This window comes from Miscanthus floridulus, chromosome 12, assembly GCF_019320115.1.
Source record: "Miscanthus floridulus cultivar M001 chromosome 12, ASM1932011v1, whole genome shotgun sequence".
NCBI classification, from domain to species: Eukaryota; Viridiplantae; Streptophyta; class Magnoliopsida; order Poales; family Poaceae; genus Miscanthus; species Miscanthus floridulus.
Window position 1 is genome coordinate 1519170 of NC_089591.1, and position 22515 is coordinate 1541684.

Here is a 22515-nt window from a genome sequence, read left to right on the forward strand (position 1 = left end):
TGAACATCATGCTTGCATTATTGTTTTTTTAACAATATAACACGTTCATGCTCAAATTATCAGGGCATTATTTGTTCACGTTGCAACGCATGGAAAGGTCTATATAGTAGAGTTTGTGAGCCTGCGACGCCACGCTCTCTGTGACTATGTTAATTTCACGAATTTTGCTTTTTGGATTAAATGTCACTTTAACGTCGGTATTTAATTTCACAGTATTGTTATCTTATCGTGCGATTTGTGTGTTTTTAGTACAAAAGTTTAGCAACGCACAGGCAGGCTACCTAGTTTGTACTAAAAACACACGAATCGCACGATAAGATAACAATACTGTAAAAACTAAATACCAACGTTAAAGTGACAGTTAATCAAAAAAGCAAAGTTTGTAAAATTAACAGTCACGGATAGCGCGGCGTCACAGACTCACAAACTCTACTATATAGACCTTTCCGTGATACGTCTAAGATAATATTTTATATCAGCAGGATAAAATCTCTTATATCTATTTCTTTCGTGCACCAATAAATCCTCGAATAAGTTCCGCCGCATCTCCATACCATCCTGTACACAGGTTCGAGTATATATGTAAATATTAGTGTCTGTCGCATGGGTAATACTGTGTCTCTTAAAAAATCTTCCACAAAAACTTAAAACAAAGTGTTGTACTCACCGTATAAATATGTGTGGCTTTTGATGTATTCCACGCAGACATATACTGCCACTTGACTGTCTATGACAAAATTCACGATCATCAATATTCCACGCAGACATATACGGCAGGAGAGAATCGCTTGAAAAGATTAAAAAAAAAGAAATAAACACCATTACTACTCCATATTACAATCCATTGCCTCATTATCAGCAAAAGCACAGGTGTCGTATCATGCATGAAGCAAATGAAGTTTACTACTGCTCCTGGATGCCAACGAACAGAAGGAGCAGCTATGGACAATGGACAAAAGCCAGGAAAGACAGGAATACAGAAAGAACAAAAAAAAGGTCTGTAAGGTAAACATAGCTGACCTAATATGAACCTGCTGCATCAATCGCTATTGCATAGATCAATGTGAAGTAACAAAAAAAAGGCCATGCTGATTAATCTGAACCATATGTGACTGGGCGGTTTATGACCAGTTTATAGGGAAGCAGAGCATGTTTATCTACAAGTAAATAGTTGGTCAGGTGTAGAAGCGGTGTTTGCTTTATGTGTACTTGTGTAGGCGATGTTTTTTTCCGTGTCAGACATGTATCTTGAATTGTGTCAAACATATAAATTCTTCGGATATCCGGTACATGTAATTATCTGTTAGGTAGAGCGGTGTATTGTGCATAACTGTATTTCAGTCATTGTTCGTTACACTAGTTTTTATGCAAAGGATAAGATGTTTTTTCATTTGTGAAACACTGTCTTTTCAATCCAGGACCTATATAAGCATTCAGTGAATGGCTTATTAATTGCTTAGCTTCGTGAGCAATTTATATGTTCGATAATGCACTACTGCAAGCTCATGGCTTGGGTATGGTTCTAAACTAACTGGAAGCTTCAATCCTAATAGTAAAAAGATAGGGTGCAGTGTGCTTGATTTGTCTTCCTTTTCCCATTACAACAAAGATAGTGTACAGTGTGCTTGATTTGTTATTCACAACAGAGCAATTTATTTGTTCTATGGATCACAGAAAACATTATTTTAATCTATATGCAATTAAGGTGTTTTCCTCGCTTCAATTGTTTATGCGAGACTGACAAGCCCTTGATAATATTAAGTTAATGTATTATTAAATTTTTAATCTATATGCATATCACTCTTCAGAAATACAGGTCTATGTCAAGCTTGTGCAGGTGCGTATTATTTTTTACAAGCTATTTCTGGAAGTGCTGGACGAGAGGGTCTACTCTATTAGTTGTTGGTTCATTAGTATTCATTGGCAGACAGTATATTGCATTGCCCTTGTAGCTCTGAATTTCACAGAAAAATGGAATTCCTATATAGTTGTTTGCATCCCAAGGTCTATCATGAAAAATTAGCTCCTATTCATGAATCTATGAAAGAAACATGTGTTCCAGTGCAGCTTATTCATGATTTTTGGCACATGTTTTTTCATACGACTTAGTTTATACCACTGGAGGACCTCCTGATTTCATAGTAGTGCTGCTAATTATTTGTTACCACTAGAACCTCATCAGATTGTTCAGAACTGTACTAACTGAAACCTATGACTTACCGGGATCATACCAATGTGCAATTTTTATAACCACAGTTTATTTCATAGTAGTGCTTATTTTGCACAACTTTTTTCTCCCTTCCAATTACTGATTCCAGTGTTATATTTTCTTGACTTCAGTTTGATGCTGTTCAAGATTTTCCACTGGTATGTGTTAACTCCAAGCTGTTGTAGCTCGTCGGAAGTTTCTCGCCACCGGCGAACTTTAAGCAACGCACTCAAGAACACAGATGAACACAACTGGGTCTTGGTGCTGTCCACTGTCAGCGTTTTTCAGCTTATGGATTGCAATATAAAGGGAAATACATAGGAGCTATCCTCCTGAATGCACAACACCAGTGCCACTACGATCATGCCATCCGAAGACCACGCAAGAGCCGCGCAGGACTCGGACGTGCCTCCGCAGGAACCAAACGCATGCATCAGGCTAACTACAACCTTAACTGATGAAATTGAAATAAAGCTAAACTCTGACGAAACTAAAAGTGAAATGGAAACTAACTGACGAAACAGAGTGACGGAGAACAACAGGAGTAGACAACGCTGGCATGGTATTGTTTAGCACTATTGTTCATTGTTACTGCTAACTTGCGTCATTTATCTGATTCGAGTAATTTATGTTTGTAATAATGCAGGTGCTAATTCGGTTGATTCCACATGGGCACATCAGAAACCCATCTACACACTTGGGGAAAGAATTAGCTACCTAGATTTCACCTAATAAATAAATAAAATGATGAACCGATCATATATCAACTATGTTCGTTCAGATCGAACACAGGTGAAATCACGAAGGAAACACCAAAAAAAAAGTGCAGCAGCTTCGTTTCATTCCCCTAGCTCCCTCATTAGGGATCGATAGATAAACAACCACGGCCACAGGATGTTTCTACAGCTGAGATGAGAGGAACACCCCACTCTCACTATGATTTATGCTATATTAATCGTTGCGGAGAGGTTACAGGGAAACTAATTGAACTCACGTACGTACCGATCGGTGAATGAAGTCGCGCTCGCGCCTCGATCGACGTAGGAGATGTTCTCGATCTGGCGGCGGGCGGCAGCCCCCGACGGCGAGCAGAGGTAACGGAGGCCTCAGGCACGAACCGAGGAGGCACAGCGGACGGGTCGGAACCGGCGGTGACGAACGAGGTGCACGACACGACGTACCTGGTGCAGGGGACACGGTGCTTCCTGCCACCCCCAGTGATGGCCAAGGGTGCAAATGAGGGCCGGACAATTTGCGGTGAGGTGGGGGGTGGTGAAAGGGTGCGATGCATGGGATAGCGATTAGCCAGGTGGTACCTTTGCATGACCGCATGCAAATGAGTATCTCGCTCACACACACAAAAAATGGAAGGCTCTATCTCCTCAAATCACGGTGTTTGTTCTGATTGCACGATTAGGAAGACAATTTTACATCAGGAATCATATACTATTTCTAAATTATCCTAACCAATTTTATATATTCTTTCCTTCTTATATATTTGCATCAAGAATCCTTTCTTATTCTTTATTTTTTTCCCACCCTTCCACCTGCTGGCGCATGTTGGGGAGTGTCGCGGGATCGCACGGGGAGAGGTAGAGCGACGACCCAAAAATTGTCGCACCATTTGATTGTCTTATTTTTGTTCTTTTTAGTTGTAGGAAATAGGATATTCCATCTCTAGCGCGTCAAATTTTCTTTTCTTCAGGTTTCGTGTTCAATTCGGTTAGGTTCGGTAACCCCTTTTTTTTGTTCGGTCTGGTTAGGTCCGGCGATCCATTTCCATGTTTTTATCTGGTTATAGGTCCGATAATGCATGCTTCGAGTTTCTTTTCTGACCGCCCCTACTGTGTCCGATTTTCCGTAGGCTGCAGAAGATTTCTACCATCCTTACCAGCGATGAAGGGCCAGACAAATAAATGAGACAGAAATTCAGGTCAACAACTTCTTAACTAATAACGAGATGAAAAAGACAAGCCACGTCATAATGTATGTAAAAATGTTGACAACGGGTTAAATCAATTCCTTTACAAATTTACATCATGCTTATCTTTTAATCTGGTGCAATAGGGCATATATTTGTTATACTAATAGCTTGTTTGAACTGAGGCCTGGCTGCTAGGCAATAAATCCTGGCTCCATACATTCAAAATGAGTACACTAAATGATTATTAAGACAATGTGTACGAAGCCTCAACTTTTTTAAGCTTCTAACCATAGAGGTCCTGAATGAGCACAATATTTATATGGCTTTATGGTACTGAGCTTTTGCCTCTCTTCCCGTTCTCTATGGATTCCACACAAACCTCACGCTAACAACTTATCTAGGAAAATTTTATGGAAAAAACACCTTTTATTTTGACACAAAAAAACACACCCTTTATGCCAACTTAAGTTTGAAATTTTTCCATAAATCATTTGTTATTAGTGCTCATCCCCTACTCAGTTAGTTAGTCATGTTGCAAAAACCACCCACCATACACGCACTCATCTCCGATTTCGCCTACTTTCCCCTATATAGAGTCATGAGAGGCCAAGCTAATTTTGTTCAAGTGCTAGGTAAGCTTATTCATCATGTTGTAGTAAAAGTTATATATATACCCCTTTTGTGCTGAAAAGAATGAAAATATCACTTATCGAGGAGTCAGATAATCTTAATTTTGACTAGATTTATAGACGTTATTATCTACATTTGAATATTTAAATAGCTTTATTATAAGAACTATATATTTCATAATTAATCTAGTAATATTTATTACACATCTTAAACATTAATACTTTTGTATATATATATATATATATATATATATATATATATATATATATATATGTGTGTGTGTGTGTGTGTGTGTGTGTGTGTGTGTGTGTGTGTGTGTGTGTGTGGTGTGTGTGTGTGTGTGTGTGTGTGTGTGTGTGTGTGTGTGTGTTTCTTTTTTGCAATTTTCCTTTTTAATATATCTTGCCCTGCTTCGCTATGGCCATCAAAATATCAAGTTCAATCGATTTTGTGAAAACAAAATTTGAGGACCCCGTACCCCAGTTGATCGATGGCAGAGAACTACGGTTACAAGCATGCAACTAAACCGAATGCAAAAGACTATACGGAGTATTTTTTATGCAATACGGACTTGAATTTCAATTGAATGAATAAACGAAAGCTATGGAGTGATCCAATCCAAAATTAGAAAAAAAAAGGCACGAGAATGAAGAGATCAATCGGTTGTCCTGTACTCTTGTTTTTTTTTAATTATTGTTCTTGCAAATATTTTCTCTGTTTCAAATTATAAGATATTCTTGGTTTTTTTAGATACATTGATTTTACTTTGTTTCTAGACATACATAGCAAAAGCAACATACCTAAAAAATCTAAAATGTCAATACCTAGTGCAAAATTACTTAGGCTCTCTCCATCAGAAAACACAAACCCAAAATGGGTTTTCAATAAAATACCTATAGCCTCCAACAAGTATCTATATGAAAGACCTATTTTGGATGTCAGGAGAGATATAACCCAAATCTGAGTATCATCTCTCTTGGAGGCCTATTTGCAGAAAGGGTTTTCTTTTGGATTTTGTTGTTGGAGAAGACCAAAAATAGGTATTGAACCATTTGCCTGTAATACTACCCAAACGTGGAATGTGTCTTGTATTTTGGGTAACGGTTGTTAAAGACAGTCTTAGAAAGCTATTATAGAAGACTGTTGGAGAATAATAACATTTAAACTTGCTATTTCTTCTATTAAGTTGTTAGATCTATTAGTTTAGCAATTAAACTATACTACCAAACTCTTGAAGATGCTCTTACGTGGTGAAAAACGGCTACTCTTCAGGACGAAACTATCGCCGAAAGCGAGTAAGCCGAACCAATCTACCTACTAGTTAGAGTATAAACGTCTTAAATTAAATTTCTATCCATACAATGGCAAAATTATAAGCGTCTTAAATTATAAAATCATATGTATTATAAGAGCTTGAATGATAAATAAAATTTTAAAAATATAAATCGCATGAATTAAATTAGTTAAATTACGTGTCAAACAGTGGAAAAGGAAAAGGAAATTAGAAAAAAAACATTTGTGAAATTTTACGGCCCTCGGAAATAATGGGAGCCCTCCATTTCGCTAGATCTGATGGTTTAAAAATAAGAGAAACCAGGTGGAAAAAATTTAAGTTGTGGGCCAAAACCAAATAATATGTGGACCTAGAACTGATTTCTGATTAAATTTGGATGGTACGATTGACGTCTCAGCAGCAGCTTTTCTGAATCAAAGAAAATGAGCTGCTTTTCGAAGGAGCTACTTCTTCCGCAGCTTGGTTCCTGTCGACGCGTCCGTGGCGTGGCTGCCCCTTGCGTGGACTCCGATGGCCGGGCTCGCAGCTCCCTCCCTTTCCTAGGCGGTCGGTGCAGCGACCCTCCCTCTCGACACGCTGGCTCTCGTTGTCCAGTTTCCTTTCTGCTTATTTCTTATTTCTCCCCCACTCTTGTGCCGCAAACACGTTGATCCCATTCTGCATCAGGGCCGACAAACAGATGCTCTACGTCAAAACCCCAATTCTTGTATAAGGGTGCATGCTCTTGAGCTTAGTACCTTTGAGTATCTTGGACTTGTGGTCTGATCTCTGACAAGATATTGCACACCTTGAAGGCGACATGCTTTGTAGATCATGTGCTTCTGTCCTGAAGTTGATATCAATTATTTCTCAATTTAGCATAGGGAGAAGCCTAAATTGTTATAGTTTCCTTCAATTTTTTTTGGTGATGTGAGATTCAGAAGAAACAAAAGTACAAAGTTCAGTGAAAGGATTAGATGCAGCCGGCGACGACAAGCCCTTGCAGGCGGCCGGAGGCACTCCTAGGCGGCAGTCGGTGCGCCTCGTGTAGGTGGGCGGCGCCCGTTATCCCCGTACCGGCTGAGTTGCAGGCCCTTGCACGCGAGCGCTGGCAAGCCCCGCAGATGGTCGGCGTTGAGCCCTTGCACGCGTCCGGCGGTGAGACCAAGACAGGCGGCCGTCGCCGAGGCGCTGTGTGTATACAGGCATTAGCGGCGAGCCCCTATTCTGCCGATCTAGCATCCAGTTTATGTGACGGCATGACGCGAGGAGGAAGATGTCAATCAAAATTAGTGTCCACGGTAAAAAGACAAGACTACCCATAATTACACATAATCAATTCTTTTTTAATCACACAGCTGCCAAAAAAAAAAGCACTGTAACAACCCTCAAAACATTAATGTTGTTACATGGGCTGGTGGGCTGACCAATCTTCTGTTCGGAGTCGGCCATCAGCCCATCCCTGTCCGCGACTCCCCGTCACCTCCCCTCTTCCACCTCGTGCTCGCGTCCGCTCCTCCCTCTTTCCGAAGGGCAAATTCGCGGCGTCGCCCACAGCAGCAGCGGACGGCGGACCACGCCACCTCGGCGACAGGGAGCGAGGGAGCGATTCGATCCGGATCCGGGTCGACCAGAACCGACATGGACGGCGGCGAGCACGAGGCGGAGGAGTCCTCCTCTCAGCGCCGGGAGCGCCTCCTCGCCCTCCGGTCCGCCGCAAACGCGTCGCCGGCGGGGGCTCCTCCCCCGGCGCCCGCGGGGAGCCTCCTCCCGGACCCTGACCTCCTGGGGGACCAGGCCGCATCCGTGTGCCCGCCCCCTCCCCATCGGTTCGACTACTACACCAACCCCGCCGCCGCCTTCACTTCCTCCTACTCCGGCGGCGCAACAAATCCCACCTGGTCCCACAAGCGCAAGGGCCCTCCCGCCTGCTACGCCCCGCCTCCGCCGGCTTATGGTCCGTACTACCCTACACGCACCTACTAGCTTATGCTACTCTTCTCTTCTCCCTACTAATGTCGGTTGTCGGATTAGGGTTGCATATCCTGCACAATTCAGTCCCCATACTCATAATTGATTCTAAATCTTAACAAAATCCTCTTTCTGATTTCTAGTATTAAACTAATAGGAAGCCGTAGTTACATTTTGCTGTACTCATTTGAATCTAAACCTTAACAAAACACTCCCTACTACAAGTATAAAAAAAGGTATCATCAACCTATAGGGCATAGGCAGAGAAAAAAAAAGGATAATGCATACTTGCTGGGAACTTGGTTATATAGTACAAGTACAACTCATTCCTGGTTTGCATTTTAAGAGGCAAACTTAGTTTTCAGTTTACAGTCCACATTATTCTTCTGGGGTTTTGTGCATTCTTAGACAGCAACTTAACATTAAGGGTGCTCTTCTATAGTTGGGCATTCGGCCTATGTGTTCTGTTGGCAGTGGCTGACCTTGTGCCTAACACCATAAGGGTGTCTATCAGAATTTCAAAGGCGTCGCCTAAACGATGCCTAGGTGTCCAGGTGTACCCAGCTCGCCTTGGGAAACATTGGCGCCTTGTCGTCTAGGCGCCGCCTAGGCATCCAGGCGGACCCAGCACTCGCCTAAACACTGGTTTCTATGTGTTCTATTAGACTGGTACATACATGATTTTTCTTGATGAATCTGCATTCAGATTTAAAATTTCATTTTCTATGAGTGTTACAGTTGAATTGGAAAAGGCTCGCTTCTGTTCTAAAGCTACTCTGTGATGTTTATCAGTTAAATCTAAACATCCTTTGAGCATAATGTAGATTCTTCTATTCAATTCGAATTTCCAATATGCTGATGTTGCATGTTTAAGATGATCAGATCAGCTTTTAACTTTTTATTTTGCGCTTTTACTTATTAGTCTGTCTAAAATTTGTTTGTCTGAGGAATTAGATGGTTAGGTAGCATGGCATAAAAACGATGTGGTATCTAGTTCTCCAAAGACAAAGAATGATATTCTAGGATTCCAGTTTAGTGATATTTGTAAGATTGAAACTAAAGGGATTTTGACATGTTTCTTATAACACTTCAGTAGCTGGAATTTGGTTAACCAGAGAAACAAGGATGCCAGTGAGAAACTCATAATTATATATCGCAGTTAAGAAAACAGCCTTACAGCAGTGGCATACAAGCTAGGTTCTAAATGGTTAATGAATATGATTGATTAAAGAAACTTAGAGTACAATTTTTGGGTTAATGGTTTGAGTCTAAAGTGCTTTCATTACTTATAGTGTCCAGTCCGGATGCAAACTATGTTGGGTGTCTGGTTCCATTATTAACATGTGAGGATTGCCATCATCTATTTCTTCTCTTGTGCTTTGCATGGCAGTCATGTTTAGTTCTTCTGTTTGCCGCATGCTTAACCTACCAATTCCTTTTCAGTTCCATCTGTGATATCATAACTACTGTAGAATGTCACCCTGACCAATGTTTCCAACTCTTGACCAGGGAACTATGGCAGCAACTATCACCCTCCACACCAGCAGCATATACCATCACAAGTTCACTCTCCATCCCCAATGCCACAAGATGCACCAGGGAGCAGTCCATGGCGAAGTCCTATGCAGTTCCAGGATCCTATGTCAGGATACCAAGGAGCTCCTCGCGCTCCACCTCCTTGGGGCTCACATTCTGGTCCTCAAGGTCGAGGTTCTTATTCAAATTCAGCAAACTTTGTGTTCAGGCACCCGAATCCCAGCCGAGGTGGTAGCCCAATGAATTATGGACCAAGAGGTGGCCCATACTCATCTTATGGACGTGGCAGGGAGCCCAACTACTTTGGCAGCCCAGGTTCAAGGGGGAGAGGGGGGAGGGGTGGTGTCGGTTTCCAGAACCATCCTGGCAGGCAAGGCCGTAGTTACTTCAACAAGTCAATGCTTGATGACCCTTGGTTGGACTTGCAACCTGCTGTTGGCAACATACTAATACCTAGGGCTGAGTATGACTCCAACAAGTCCTGGCTTCCAGAATCGCTGCGCAAAAAGAAGGAAACACCTGCTCAAGGCCAAATTAAATCAACATCAGGATTGAGCCTAGCAGAATACCTTGACCTGTCTTTCAATGAGGTTTCTGATAAAGAGAAGTAGGCTTTATGTATGCATAGTTAGGACGACAAATTGATGTTGTTTTTGCTTTCATTTGCAATAGATGTGTTCCCTCTGAAATCATGTGCTTCTTTATCTTTGCTCTTCCCATTGCCCTGTATCGTGTGGATATGGCAATTTTACAGTATTTATGTGTTCTAGCGATCTTGTTGTACCTTGACTCCTTGAATTTAAGGAACTGAATAACTGATTAATAGATGGAGGAAGCAAAATGCTTTAGCAGTGGCTTCATGTCTTATGTCATGTCGATGCATACCTTCCAGTTTTGGTGCACTATCAGTTGTAGCAAGTTCCAAATCACTGCACCTAACTCTGGTGTCGTGGAGCTGGATGCTAAGTTACACTCTTTGGAAGCATTTGATGCACTTCTTCATTAGAACTTAATAGGCTTTATTTTAAAAACAGACCTGTGGAGAAGGGAAAAGAACAAAGGTTGGGTAGCATGTCTGTGTTTTTTGTTGGTGCATAACGACTAGTGAATCCCCCATGCCTGTTTCTGGATTGCATAGAAAGTTAGGTGGAAATTCTGTTAAAAAAAGCTGCAAATCTTGTGCCAAAGGTCAGCTGGAGATGCTGCTCTTTGTGATCAGTCTGGTGGCATTCCATCACTATCTGTAATAGTGCTCATTACAACCAGCTTCCAGACTTCAGAGATTGCGTTGGCACAGTTTCAGCTGTAATGGTGCACATCACAACCAATTTCTGGGCATAAATATTACTTACACAGAGAGATGAGCTGAATTGCTCAGTAACACTTACAAAGGTCACAAGTTGGAAACTGTGCCCATGCCTAACATGCCATCCTGACACTGAATGTCAGAGTAGTCTTCCGATTAATGCAAGTACCTACGTCGCTGAACACAATTTCCATACCAAGTTCTAACGCACCATGAAGAAATATATAAACACTGCCATTGTCATCCATGTTCATATTAGTAGTCTGAATGATCGCTGCGAACAGATTCTGACGGCGTCATCCACCTCAACAGCATTGATTCCACTTTCATGGCACAGAGCATCTTATCTTTTGATGTCCATACAGTTGAGTTCGGCAAATCAGCTAATGCGTTCACAGCATCCTGACAAAGGTCTTGTGGAAGTTCTTCCTTTCTGGTGGACAAGGTATCACAAAGAGTATGCCTTGCCAGATTTCTCAACCGGGCATCAAGTCCTTTGTCATACATAGCCCAGTCAAGTAAGGCCCTTTTGACAGCCCTCTTGACCTTGTCTTTACAGCTGTCTTACTCCTACATTTGGAAGGCTCGAAAAGCTTCCCAACCATGATCAGCATCTTTTTGCATTTTTTTAAATGAAATTTTAAACTTTCATAGCATTACAAACAGGTTACAGTGATGAGGATGAAGTTACCCTAATCAAAGTTTCCTACCACGTGCTTGATATTACAAGTTGGAGAATGAGCAAGTGCCTAGCAAGAGAAAAGATATGAATTCTGGATGCTAGCTCATCTTCCCTTTTTAGCAAGAGAATCAACTATCTTATAGATCTTGATTACAGAGAAGCTTCTTGTTCAGCAATGATAGGACACATCGACCAATGTCTAAGATGAGTGTGTGGCGATCTAACAAGCACAACGGAGGCCAGCACCTATGCACAAAGTTGTGTCGTGAAGGTCGGGTGCATAGCTATCTCGGCACCAAAAAGGAGGGCATGAGCGTTGACCTCTAAGGGTTCCAAGACCCGAGCAATCGCTACCTGGAAAAAAAGAAGCATGGAGAATAATACTCCTAGTAGGTTGAATGAGAATGGCAACTCCAATTTTGGTTTGATTGTTTGAAGTAGGATTTTGCAAGTCAAAAGAGGCATAAAAAAAAAATCATAGGAGCAAAATGAGCAGCACCTAGAATGGTAGAAGTTATATATAGCAGCACGTGGAATTAGCTTAGGCATAATGTCATCTGTAATAATCCAAAAGAAACAGAGGTTAGGTAGCATGTCTGATTTAATTTTTCTTGGTGCATAATGAATCATCCGAGATGGACCTTATTTCTTGTACTGCGTCCAAAGTGTCTTTGTATTGCGTCCAGACTGAGCTAGAGACTCACTTAATCAAAAGCGCACAAATCTTTTGCGTGATGTTCAAAGAAAGAGTTCAGACTTGAGAGATGGTGCTATATATTGGGAATTAGAGTCTGGTAGTGGCAAATCCACCGTTCCAGCCACTTTTTCTCCGCCACCGCTGTGTGTTCTGTTACGAACTAGGAGAACGCTGATCACGCATTGCATTGCACTGCAGCACGGTTTGACATAGCGAAGACGAGAAAAAAGTTGGCCAATTCTGTTAGCCTGTTCCTGTTAGGAAGGAAGGACTGTCTGTCTGAGTGACTGACTGACTTGGAACCAACCTAACAGGCAATGGAAAAGGAGAGGACGAGTGGTTTGTGTTTGGCCCAAGCGAGTCCGAACCCTCTGAAGTTGGCATTGGTCCCATATATTCTGGTATGATTTGGTCAGGTTTGCTGGGTGATGGCGATGCCGATGCTGATGCTGATGATGATCGCCCTATTTGCTTGCGCTTACTTAGAACTACTTTTCAGTCATGAAACAATGTTTTTTCTCTTACAACATTTCAGCATAATCATCGGCGTAAGCCCAGTGAACAGGGTGGATGGTGATATGGGACGTGCACAGGTACCTAGCTTCTTGCATGTTCAGACTGAGACTAATCATTAGCCAGCCGATAAGCAGATGCCACCATGCATGTGTAAGAGATTTGTTAGCACACCAACATGCATTGCAAGCACATGTGAGATTGGTTAGCAGAGGATCGATCATCGCCCTGTTCGCTTGGCTTATAAGCCATACTTTTTTAGCCAACGAACAATATTTTTCTCTCACAACAAATCAGCCAACGGTACTTTCAGCCAAGCGAACACGACACATATTCTGATTATCGCTAAATCTCACTGGGGATGCGGTTCGGATTTGTGGATGATATTTAATTTAATCTAGGCGGCTGTCTTTTAATACGAAACTCTGACTCTGATCATGATGAGTTTGGGTTTTGGTCGCCTGCTTTATTTTATAAATGTAGTATATTTCAGCAGGGATTTGCCTAACATAACCATGAGTGAGAGCTGAGCTGACTGATGGCTCACACATATGTAACACATTGTTTGCTTGTTGTTAAAATACTCAAATCGTCTCGGATCAGATGAGGTAATACATACATTTTTTACTACGTATATAGTAGTATATACATGACACCTTACATGAGAGTATGTATTGTTGGCTGACAGTGTTCTCTGGATGGCTTATATGGGCCAGCAAGCAGGCCTGATTTTTTTACTATTTATTTGTTGTCGGCAAGTAGCAGGGCTGGTGTTGGGTCTCAGTTTCCGTGTGCTGCTCGCTACTGCAAGGCAAAAGCCTTGTTCTTCAGATTGGAATTTTATATACAGCTGCATCGTCACACTTCACACCAGCAAGGATCGATACTACAATACACCCGCTTTCTTTTTCATTTAATTTAATATATTTTCATTCTCAATGAGAAAGTGTGGAAATTATGGAAATGATTGAGGTTTTCATCATCTTTCAGCACGGCACAAGTTTGATGATGTTTCTGATATGATGACAAAATAAAATGGTCGTTTCTTGTCTTGTGCCGTCGGTGCCTTTTAAGGATACTACTGCATGCACTTATTTATTTGATGCGCTCTCACGGGTAGCAAAATAATCTATTTGTTTTCAAATCACGGTCGTAGCCTTCAAAACTATTTTGCATGCATCTCGATTCTCCTCTTATTAAGGTACAATTTGACAAACTTTATACTAATCGAAAGGCCAGGGAAAGAAACAAATTGACTTTTAAGTTGCTCCCTCCATCAAAAAGAGCATGCCATCCTAGTTTCCTCCTTAATCATCAAATTATCTTTAAATTTGATCAGGTTTATTTAAAAACATCAACATTTACATTATTACAACAAAATAAACATCATTAGATACACCATGTTGAAATATATTTTTTATAATGTTAGTAGTTATAAATAGTGACAATCTTCAATATAAACTTGGTGCAACTTAAATAGTTTATTTGACTTTGAAATAGAAGTATAGAGTAATATTCTTTTTGGGACGGTTCGTAGGTAGTCATCAAAAGTGCATGCTCAGGAGAAGAAACTAATTAAAAAAAAGGGTCATCAGCTGGGATTGCTCCCAAGGAAGAGAGATCCATCGTCGCTGTAGATACCCTCTTCTTTTCGGTTCTGTACTGGTACCACAGCAGGACACAGTCGCATAATGATGCAGTTTGACGGATGGCGAGAAAAAGGTTGGCAAATTCAGTGAGGAAGAAGAAAAGGCCGCCGATCGCCAGCTGCTGTCAGTGTCAAGTCAAGTGCGTACGTGTTTGGCTTTTTTTGGCGGAAGCGAATTCGTCTCACCATCAAGTTAGCTTGTCAGGCAACATTCAGTTCAGTTCTGGTCTGGTTTGGTAGATGATGTACTCCTATATGTATTATCTATCTACACGCATCGTGAGTCCCTGCTCACTGGGGATTGTTACATCGAGATTTGCGGAGAAAACAAATTCTTATGCCGTTATTACAAATGTGCGTCCCTCTTTCTTTCTTTTTCCTGGTCATCGCACGCGGGTTCAGTGCGTCCGGATGGACCGAACAAGCATTGCCGTTAAAAAAAAAGAAACCTGTACTATTGCTATACTCTCGCCAAACCAACTATTTGACTCTCTCCAAGCGTAAATAATCAACCATCTGTCGTCTCAGGCCGTTCGGCTGGCAGAATTTTGACTGAAAACATTGTTCTTGCTGAATTATTGCGAGAGAAAAACACTGTTCTGGCTGAAAAAAAAGCCGAATATAGGGTAAGCCGAACATGGCCTTACTCTTAAATCCACACACCTGCTGTCAACTTTAGCTTGTTTGTTTGGCTGTGGCCTGTCGTAAATAATCGTAAATTTTTAGTTGGAATAGTATTTTTCTCGTACACAAATCAGTCAGCAATACTTCTTCACGAGCCAGCAACCAGCAACAATACGAACCAGCCAACCGAACAGACTTAGGTTCTCTATGTTTCTATACTCTTTTTTTTGGCTAGTATGTTTCCTGATCGTATCGTGCAGGGAATTAAAAGTAATGGCGCGTCCGTCCCAGAAAACAAAACAGAAGTGAAGGGGCTGCATGAGTGCATGGGCCTCAGCCTCACCTTTGGCTCGGACTTTGGACTTTGGAGGACACACACAGCTAACTATCTAGCCTTCCTGTACGAACTGGTTATAGATGAGTTGGTTGAGTTTTTTTTTTTTTTTGGTGGAATCTGTTCATCCAGGTTTAAATTCTTGATTTGATATGGGTGCTCGTATTTTTTTAGATTTATTCTAGAATTTAACGGCGCTATGCATTCAGTGGTAGACGATATCCCCGTACGTGTTATGAATATGTGTTCATAGAGGTGAGTGGGTGTCTATGTTGTACGGTGTAATTCTTAAAAAAAAAATTGTAGCCTTTCTGTATATCATTCCGTTTCCACCTGCTCATCTTTTTCTCTTGGGTGCGATCCCTTTTACATACCTTTTTTTTTTCTCCTTTCATATTATAAAAAAGACCACCGGATTATTGACTAAGACTAGCTAGTGTCTTGCCGTTTGGGGATTGATCTACCGTTTTTTATTTTTAATACATTTTTGTTTGGAAAGTACCGAAAATGCGCTATATCTGCTGAATTCCAAAAAAATAATTCGTTCTCGTCTACTGGTGCATTGATCTCCAAACATCTTTAATCTTCGCCACGTTTCCTATAATCCAGATGCCTGAAATCAAGGACCAAAAGAGATCAATAGAGGAAGAGAAAGAACATGCATAGTGCTAGTCTCCTGGATGGTTAGATTAAGATCTAATGGATATTGTTCATTGCCTGAAAAAAACTTAAATTTCAGGCATATGAGAAATAGCAGCCCCCAATCTTCGCAGAAGAAAAATAAGAATTTATACTATTTGGTTTATGCAGAAGGAAAATAAGATTTTTTGTATTTTTTTAGAAGTTGTTCCAGTAAACGAGATTTTTTGTTTTTTTTTAGAAGTTGTTGTTCCGGTAAACGAGGACTTATGAGAGGCCACTTAGCTTTTCTTTAATATAGTTTCTCCGTTTGAGATGAAGGACCTAGTATAGGGGTACCAAAAATCTTGTGATTTTTTAAATAGATGTTAAAAATCAAGCACAACTCATTTTCCTTGTATACGACATTGTAGATTTGTAGCTTGAAAATACAAAATTTTCCTAGAATGTTATATTTGAGCTTTTGGTTAATGTGTTTTGCCACCATAATGTTTTCACATAATCTAAAAAACATCTAAATTCATGGTTCGGAAAATAGTATTTTATCATTGCATGCGCTTTGTTAGAGAACTTTGAACTTTAACCTGAGCATGCATGCTAAATTACATGACAAAATACTAATATAGACTTTTTTCTCTCCGTATCCTTCAAAATCATTTTTAGAGTTACAAACTTAATCAAACTCAAATATATCATTTTAAAAATATTTCAATCTACAAAATATATGATGCTAGATACTAACAAAATCGGTTGTGCTTGAGTTTAGCATCTATTTGGAACATTACAAGATTTTGAAGACCGCTAGGTCCTTGCATAGGATTGACAAAAAAAAATCAAATAAGTTTTATTTTTCTTTTTGCAAAAATAAAATAATTTTACAAGTGTATGATTTTACCTAAAATTGTTTTTTTTTACCAAAGGAACATTTTGGAAGTCGCCCTGCATCATATTGTTTTTGGAATTCAGCAGATACACAATTTTTTTTCAAATTTCCATACACAAGCATATTTAAATAAAAAATTATGACCTACCAGCTAGGATCAATTTATATTATTCTTTTGGTTTTATTTGCGAATAAGCAAGCAGCTACTAACACGAATGTCGCATGTGCAGGTAGCATGGATCCATTAGTGTCCCAGGACAACAATGCATTGCTGCTAAATGTCCGATACTACCACGCCGTCCAAAAAAGATGTGATTCTAGATCGATCTAACCAAAGTTAAATAGTCAAGTTTGACTAAATTTATAAAAAAAATATTTTCAACATATATGACTCCAAATAGGTACTATAGAAACATATTTCATGATAAAGTCTAATTAAATTCATTTAGTATGATAAATATCAGTATCTTTGTATATAAGTTTGGTCAAACTTATATGGGCCTACCTAGTGGGTCTAGAAATGCACTTATTCGAACATATAGTGCCACATAAGACATCATTTTGCTGAGTTGGCAATAACATTAAAGATGAGAGAGATAGAAAATACCAGAAGCTCGGTACTGTATCATCTAAGACTGTACAGTATGTCCTGTACAAAAAAACCAAATTTAAGAAAAAAAACTGCATGAAATTCATTGGGATTGATGTCACAAATACCAAGATAGGATAGGAGAGTGGGGAGGAAGAGGATTAGGACAGTGTGATACTCCATAGTGTACTTTGTATTCGTATTAGGCTTGAACTCGTTCCACTAGTTTTGGGCTCCTTTTGTTGGCACTAAAGCGGAATGGTTGATCTCAATTGAAAAAAAAAAGTGGTTGATCGCCTCCTCATTGGAGAGACACTTTTTGATTAACAGGACTGGAAGATTAATCAATGTGTCATTCTGCATGCAAGGCTCATGTGTCTTATTAAAACAGACTTGCCATGCAACTAGGAGAGCCCATCGAAAATTGAGATTAGGACAATCGGTGTATTTAATTTAATAATAGTAAGTTATTTTAGGCATGAACATCAGGTTATGGCCCATTCGCGTGTCCTTAAACCCGACTTGATCCGCTTCTTTTTTCATCCGGAACAGTGTTTTTCTCTCACAAATTTCTCTAGAATTCCTCCAAACCATCCAAATTTCTCAAGAACCATACCATATATATTTGAAGATTGGAGCCTCTCCTAGCTAAAAATATGGGTTTTATTGTGTAATAACTTAGATAAACCTAATTGCAATCGGAGTAAATATGTTGTTGTTTTAGTAAATGATGAAAACCATCCAACATCTCTCATCTTAGACTTGGGTGGGTTCTAAAACTTGCCCAACTAAAATAATGGCAAGCCAGAACTTATGCGCTAAATTAAGTTAGAGACAAAATAAACGTAGGCATCCTTCTTTTGACTAACCAAGATTTTAGCCATAAACATTGGCGTGCTAATAAACCAATGATGGCTAAAACTTTTTAGACATGTGTTTAATTTTGGTTAGGCCAAATTTTGGAATTCATCTAGGGAGCATATATGTCCTTATTTATTGTTTTCATATGCATGAGCATGTATCACGGCATTTAACTGTGATATTAAATCTCCTATATATAGGGAGAGGCGAAACTAGAAATTTTAGGTTTCCCAATGTTTTGTTTTAGGGGGAAGAGGGGGAGTGAAAGTGGAAATGGAAGGGGGTAGGGGTAGTACAAATTCTTTTTATAAAAAATTGTTAAATTTGATTTTTCTTTTTCTTTTTTCAGTGAGACTTGTACAAACCTGGAGTGGACCGAATTTGTGCTGAGTTGTGTTAGAGTTTTTATTCTTCTTCCACCATCCAAACATTTGTACGACTAGGCAGCTCGAAAATACCAACATTTGTACGTCGTCTTCCTTCCTTGCTCTGCGGGCAGCTTCTTCTCCTGTTCCTTCCTCGCTCTGCTCTGCTTTTCTTGGTCCACGGCCACCTCCGATCCAGGGGCGACGGCAACCTCTTCCCCGGCCTTCCTCCTCGCATCTCTCTCTCAACCCCCCTACCCCACGCCACCAACCCCGACCGAACCTCCCTCTCTCTGCTCACCACCTCCGCAGCCCAAGTCCTGCTGACTTCAACATCCATCCATCCCCCCGCCATTCGCGCCATGATTATTCCTCCCTCCCTCCCTACTACTACTTCTACTCTTTGTTGCTGATTCCCATTCCCCTTCCACCAGGGCAGCGGCATCACCCAGCTCAGCTCCTCTCGACTCCCTCGGCCCCTCATCCGCCAACAACCTAGGCATCCAGCCGGGGAGCGAACAACAATAATGGCGTCGATCCGCCGGCCGCACTCGCCGGCGAAGCAGCACCTGCTGCGGCACCACCACCCGTTCGCCACCTCCTCCCCTCCCTCCTCGCCGCTCCGCTACTCCTCCTCCTCTCCCCCCCGGACCCACCACCACGGCGGCTACCCGCACCCGTTCCTCTTCTTCACGCGCCGCCCGCTGCCACGGTTCGCGGCCTTCTTCCTGCTCGGCTCCTTCCTCGGCCTGCTCCACTTCCTCTCCCACCTCCCCCACCAGACCCCGCACCTCCGCCCGTCCTCCCCCAACCCAACCACCGTCGACGAATCCTCCTCCGCCGACGCCAACAACAACAACAAGCTGCTGGTCGTCGTCACGCCCACGCGAGCGCGCGCCGCGCAGGCCTACTACCTCAGCCGGATGGGCCACACGCTGCGCCTCGTCGACCCGCCCGTCCTCTGGCTCGTCGTCGAGGCCGGCAAGCCCACTCCCGAGGCCGCCGCGGCGCTGAGGGGGACCACCGTCATGCACCGCTACGTCGGATGCTGCGACAAGCTCAACGTTTCCTCCTCTGACGACGACCCGCTCCGCTTCCGCCCGCACCAGATGAATGCCGCGCTCCAGCTCATCGAGAACCACCGCCTCGACGGCATTGTCTATTTCGCCGACGAGGAGGGCGTCTACTCCCTCGACCTCTTCAAACGTCTGCGCCAAATCAGGTACTGCTACTGCTTCCTTGCTTGCTCATCTTCTCCGCCCTGCCCGGCCGCCGCCATTAATCAATTCTCGCCTCCTCCTCCCTCCGCATTCAGTCCGTCACCTCATCACCTGCCAAACTGAAGGTCCCATCTTCGATGATAAATGATTTCGTACAAGTACAATCTTTTGAAGTACCTTGAATTAATGATTTGCGGTTGCCCTTATCCATCAAGATTTCATTCAGCCTCTGGAATCCTATCCGATTGCAAAGGGGGGCAAAGGGAGTTTGCTTGCTGTCTAATTCTAGTGAAAGTCTCACCTTTTCCTGTTATATGCTGTCTGAATCGACTGAAAAATTGGTACCTTTTCTTTTTCTATCTATCTAAGGAACTGCGAATACTGCTGCATGTAATGAACATATAAGACTCAAAAGTTCTTACCATTTTTCTTTTCTCGGACAGATTCAGTAGCTTTACCGTTTTGCTTTGTATATAGGTGTTCACTGGTAATTCGTACTAGTATTTATTAATTACCTTTCAACTCAAGAATGTTGGTTTTGGAATCTAATAGTAACATGCCAACATTAGAACCTGCAGCAGTGAAAATATGATATTCTATGTTATTTGAGAAAATTGGATGCTTCATCATATATATAAACCAGGCTGTTGACTTATTGCAAACTTAAATTTTCCCTCATGATTAGGAGGTTTGGCACATGGCCTGTGCCAGTGATCTCTGAAAACAGAAAGGATGGTGTGGTGCTGGAAGGCCCTGTGTGTAAACAGAACCAAGTTGTGGGGTGGCACACAAGTGAGCATGTCAGCAAGCTCCGTAGATTTCATGTTGCTATGTCGGGTTTCGCATTCAACAGCACCATGCTCTGGGACCCCAAACTCCGGTCCCATTTGGCATGGAATTCAATCCGGCATCCAGACACTGTGAAAGAAGGTTTTCAAGTAAGTTTGCTGCTTCTGTTTTCTGATATTCTGACTGTTCAGTTACTATATTCTTGTGTTCCTACTGCTCTTGGATACTAGGTACCCTTATCCATTTTGCAAAGTACTTACATTACATAGACGACTGATCTACTTCCTGACTACTATGCAACGCTGGATATGTTTAATTTTTCACCATTATATTATAAAATGGCTGCAGTGGAATAAAATAAGACTCTCAAATTGCTGATTAGCCATCAAACACATGGCGACCACCCAAATGGGCAGCTTTTCTGCATACTTGTGTGGACTTTGTTTACAATGCCTGTCTGCATATTGTACCGCATCTGAGATGGTTGTTACTTTGCAGGTAACCACGTTCGTAGAGCAATTAGTGGAGGATGAAAGCCAGATGGAAGGCATACCCGCTGACTGCTCTCAAATAATGAACTGGCATGTGCCATTTGGATCTGAGAATCTTGCCTATCCCAAAGGATGGCGAGTTGCGACGAATCTGGATGTGATCATTCCTCTTAAATAGTATCACCCGCTATGTTCATCAAAGCACTGACTCCTTTGACAGGTTTGTTTTGTACCTTTCTGAAATCTGCTTTGGTTTTCTACATATGGATGGGTTCTTAGTTGGTACCCATTTCTTACATTTTTCCACTTGACGCTAGCATATATACAGAATGGTTATTTGGTCCCCTTTCAGTTGTCTTCAGTATTTCAGTGACATCTGCTCCACAAAATCACAGCGTGTGGCATCTCAACGTGCACTGTATTAAATTAATCGGCTCATGATTGTGACACATTTCAACTTTGATGATCTGCCCTTGAACCCATATGGTTGATTACAGCCAACTTTTACTTTCTATATCCTCTTTGTTAGGTTGAAAACATTTGTGTCATATCATCTATGCTTTTCATTTGTGTAACTGAAAGTGTGAAATAGATTAGCTCAACTTCTTTTCCAAAACATAAATAATTCAGATATTGATATCCATTTCAAAAGCATCCAATAATCTGTAGCAGATCTGCTAACGTGATTGATTGGGAGTGTGGTCCAAATTTATTTTTGTCTGCATTCATCGTCTTTATCCTTTCCATTTGTGAATAAGCTCACATCATGTCTATTATCTCAGCTAGAGCTAATTGCTGGTGCTGTTTTTCAGGCATATACTGTAGAAATTAAGCCATGAAGCTTTGGCTGCGATAGTGCAGAGGAATCCCGGGTTGACTACATTGGAGAAGCAGCTCTTGAGAAGAGGAGGCTTCAGGTTCTGCGCAACCTCATGCAGAATTTCTGTTGTTATAGTCGAACTTTTGGGAAATATTTTGTAGGATGAAATTAGTGCAGCATCAACAATGAAGCCAGCCATCTTGCTGCAAAGCCGTGCATTGTATATGTTCATGTTGTTTGTATTCTTTCTTTTTCTTTTTGTGTTCACAAGCCAAAAGGCGATATATATACAAAGTTTTAAATCTTCTGCTTAGTTACAGATTATTTCAGGAGTTTCAGTAAAAGCATGAGTCACCTTATCTTCAATTGCTGCATTTCTTGCTCTTATGTGATGATCCTGTAAAAGTGCTGAATTTCTTGTTGCCGTATGATGATCTGTAGATTATTTATCGTAGGATATATTGAGCTGTTGTATTTCAGAGGAACAGAAATGCATTTTGTATTCATTTCT

The 22515-nt window shown here is 41.3% G+C and overlaps 2 protein-coding genes and 1 long non-coding RNA gene across 4 annotated transcripts; 2 read left to right on the forward strand and 1 right to left on the reverse strand.

Annotated features, from left to right (window-relative positions):
* Window positions 1-287: 287 nt before the first annotated feature.
* LOC136495361 (uncharacterized) lies at window positions 288-3432 on the reverse strand. 2 transcript variants are annotated; one of them, XR_010768981.1, is made up of 3 exons: window positions 3212-3432; window positions 668-727; window positions 288-558 (listed from the first exon to the last, which is right to left on the reverse strand). It is a non-coding gene; the product is annotated as an uncharacterized lncRNA (long non-coding RNA). The 2 variants fall into 2 exon arrangements; XR_010768980.1 differs by having other exon boundaries at window positions 668-787.
* A 4035-nt stretch (window positions 3433-7467) lies between these two features.
* On the forward strand, window positions 7468-10397 carry LOC136497285 (protein SICKLE-like). The gene is made up of 2 exons (XM_066493084.1): window positions 7468-7993; window positions 9517-10397. The coding sequence occupies exons 1-2, from the start codon at window positions 7678-7680 to the stop codon at window positions 10152-10154; spliced, it is 954 nt and encodes a 317-aa protein (XP_066349181.1). The 5' UTR covers window positions 7468-7677; the 3' UTR covers window positions 10155-10397.
* Window positions 10398-18745: 8348 nt separating this feature from the next.
* On the forward strand, window positions 18746-22464 carry LOC136496823 (probable glucuronosyltransferase Os04g0103100). The gene is made up of 4 exons (XM_066492576.1): window positions 18746-19906; window positions 20590-20842; window positions 21192-21404; window positions 21997-22464. The coding sequence occupies exons 1-3, from the start codon at window positions 19212-19214 to the stop codon at window positions 21360-21362; spliced, it is 1119 nt and encodes a 372-aa protein (XP_066348673.1). The 5' UTR covers window positions 18746-19211; the 3' UTR covers window positions 21363-21404; window positions 21997-22464.
* Window positions 22465-22515: the final 51 nt, after the last annotated feature.

Bases quoted from the DNA above. Each gene is read 5' to 3' on its own strand.
- LOC136497285 (XM_066493084.1), top strand. From the start codon at position 7,678: ATGGACGGCGGCGAGCACGAGGCGGAGGAGTCCTCCTCTCAGCGCCGG. The intron at 7,994-9,516 runs GTCCGTACTACC...ACTCTTGACCAG, and splicing joins CCCGCCTCCGCCGGCTTATG to GGAACTATGGCAGCAACTAT.
- LOC136496823 (XM_066492576.1), top strand. From the start codon at position 19,212: ATGGCGTCGATCCGCCGGCCGCACTCGCCGGCGAAGCAGCACCTGCTG. The intron at 19,907-20,589 runs GTACTGCTACTG...CCTCATGATTAG, and splicing joins AAACGTCTGCGCCAAATCAG to GAGGTTTGGCACATGGCCTG. The intron at 20,843-21,191 runs GTAAGTTTGCTG...GTTACTTTGCAG, and splicing joins CTGTGAAAGAAGGTTTTCAA to GTAACCACGTTCGTAGAGCA.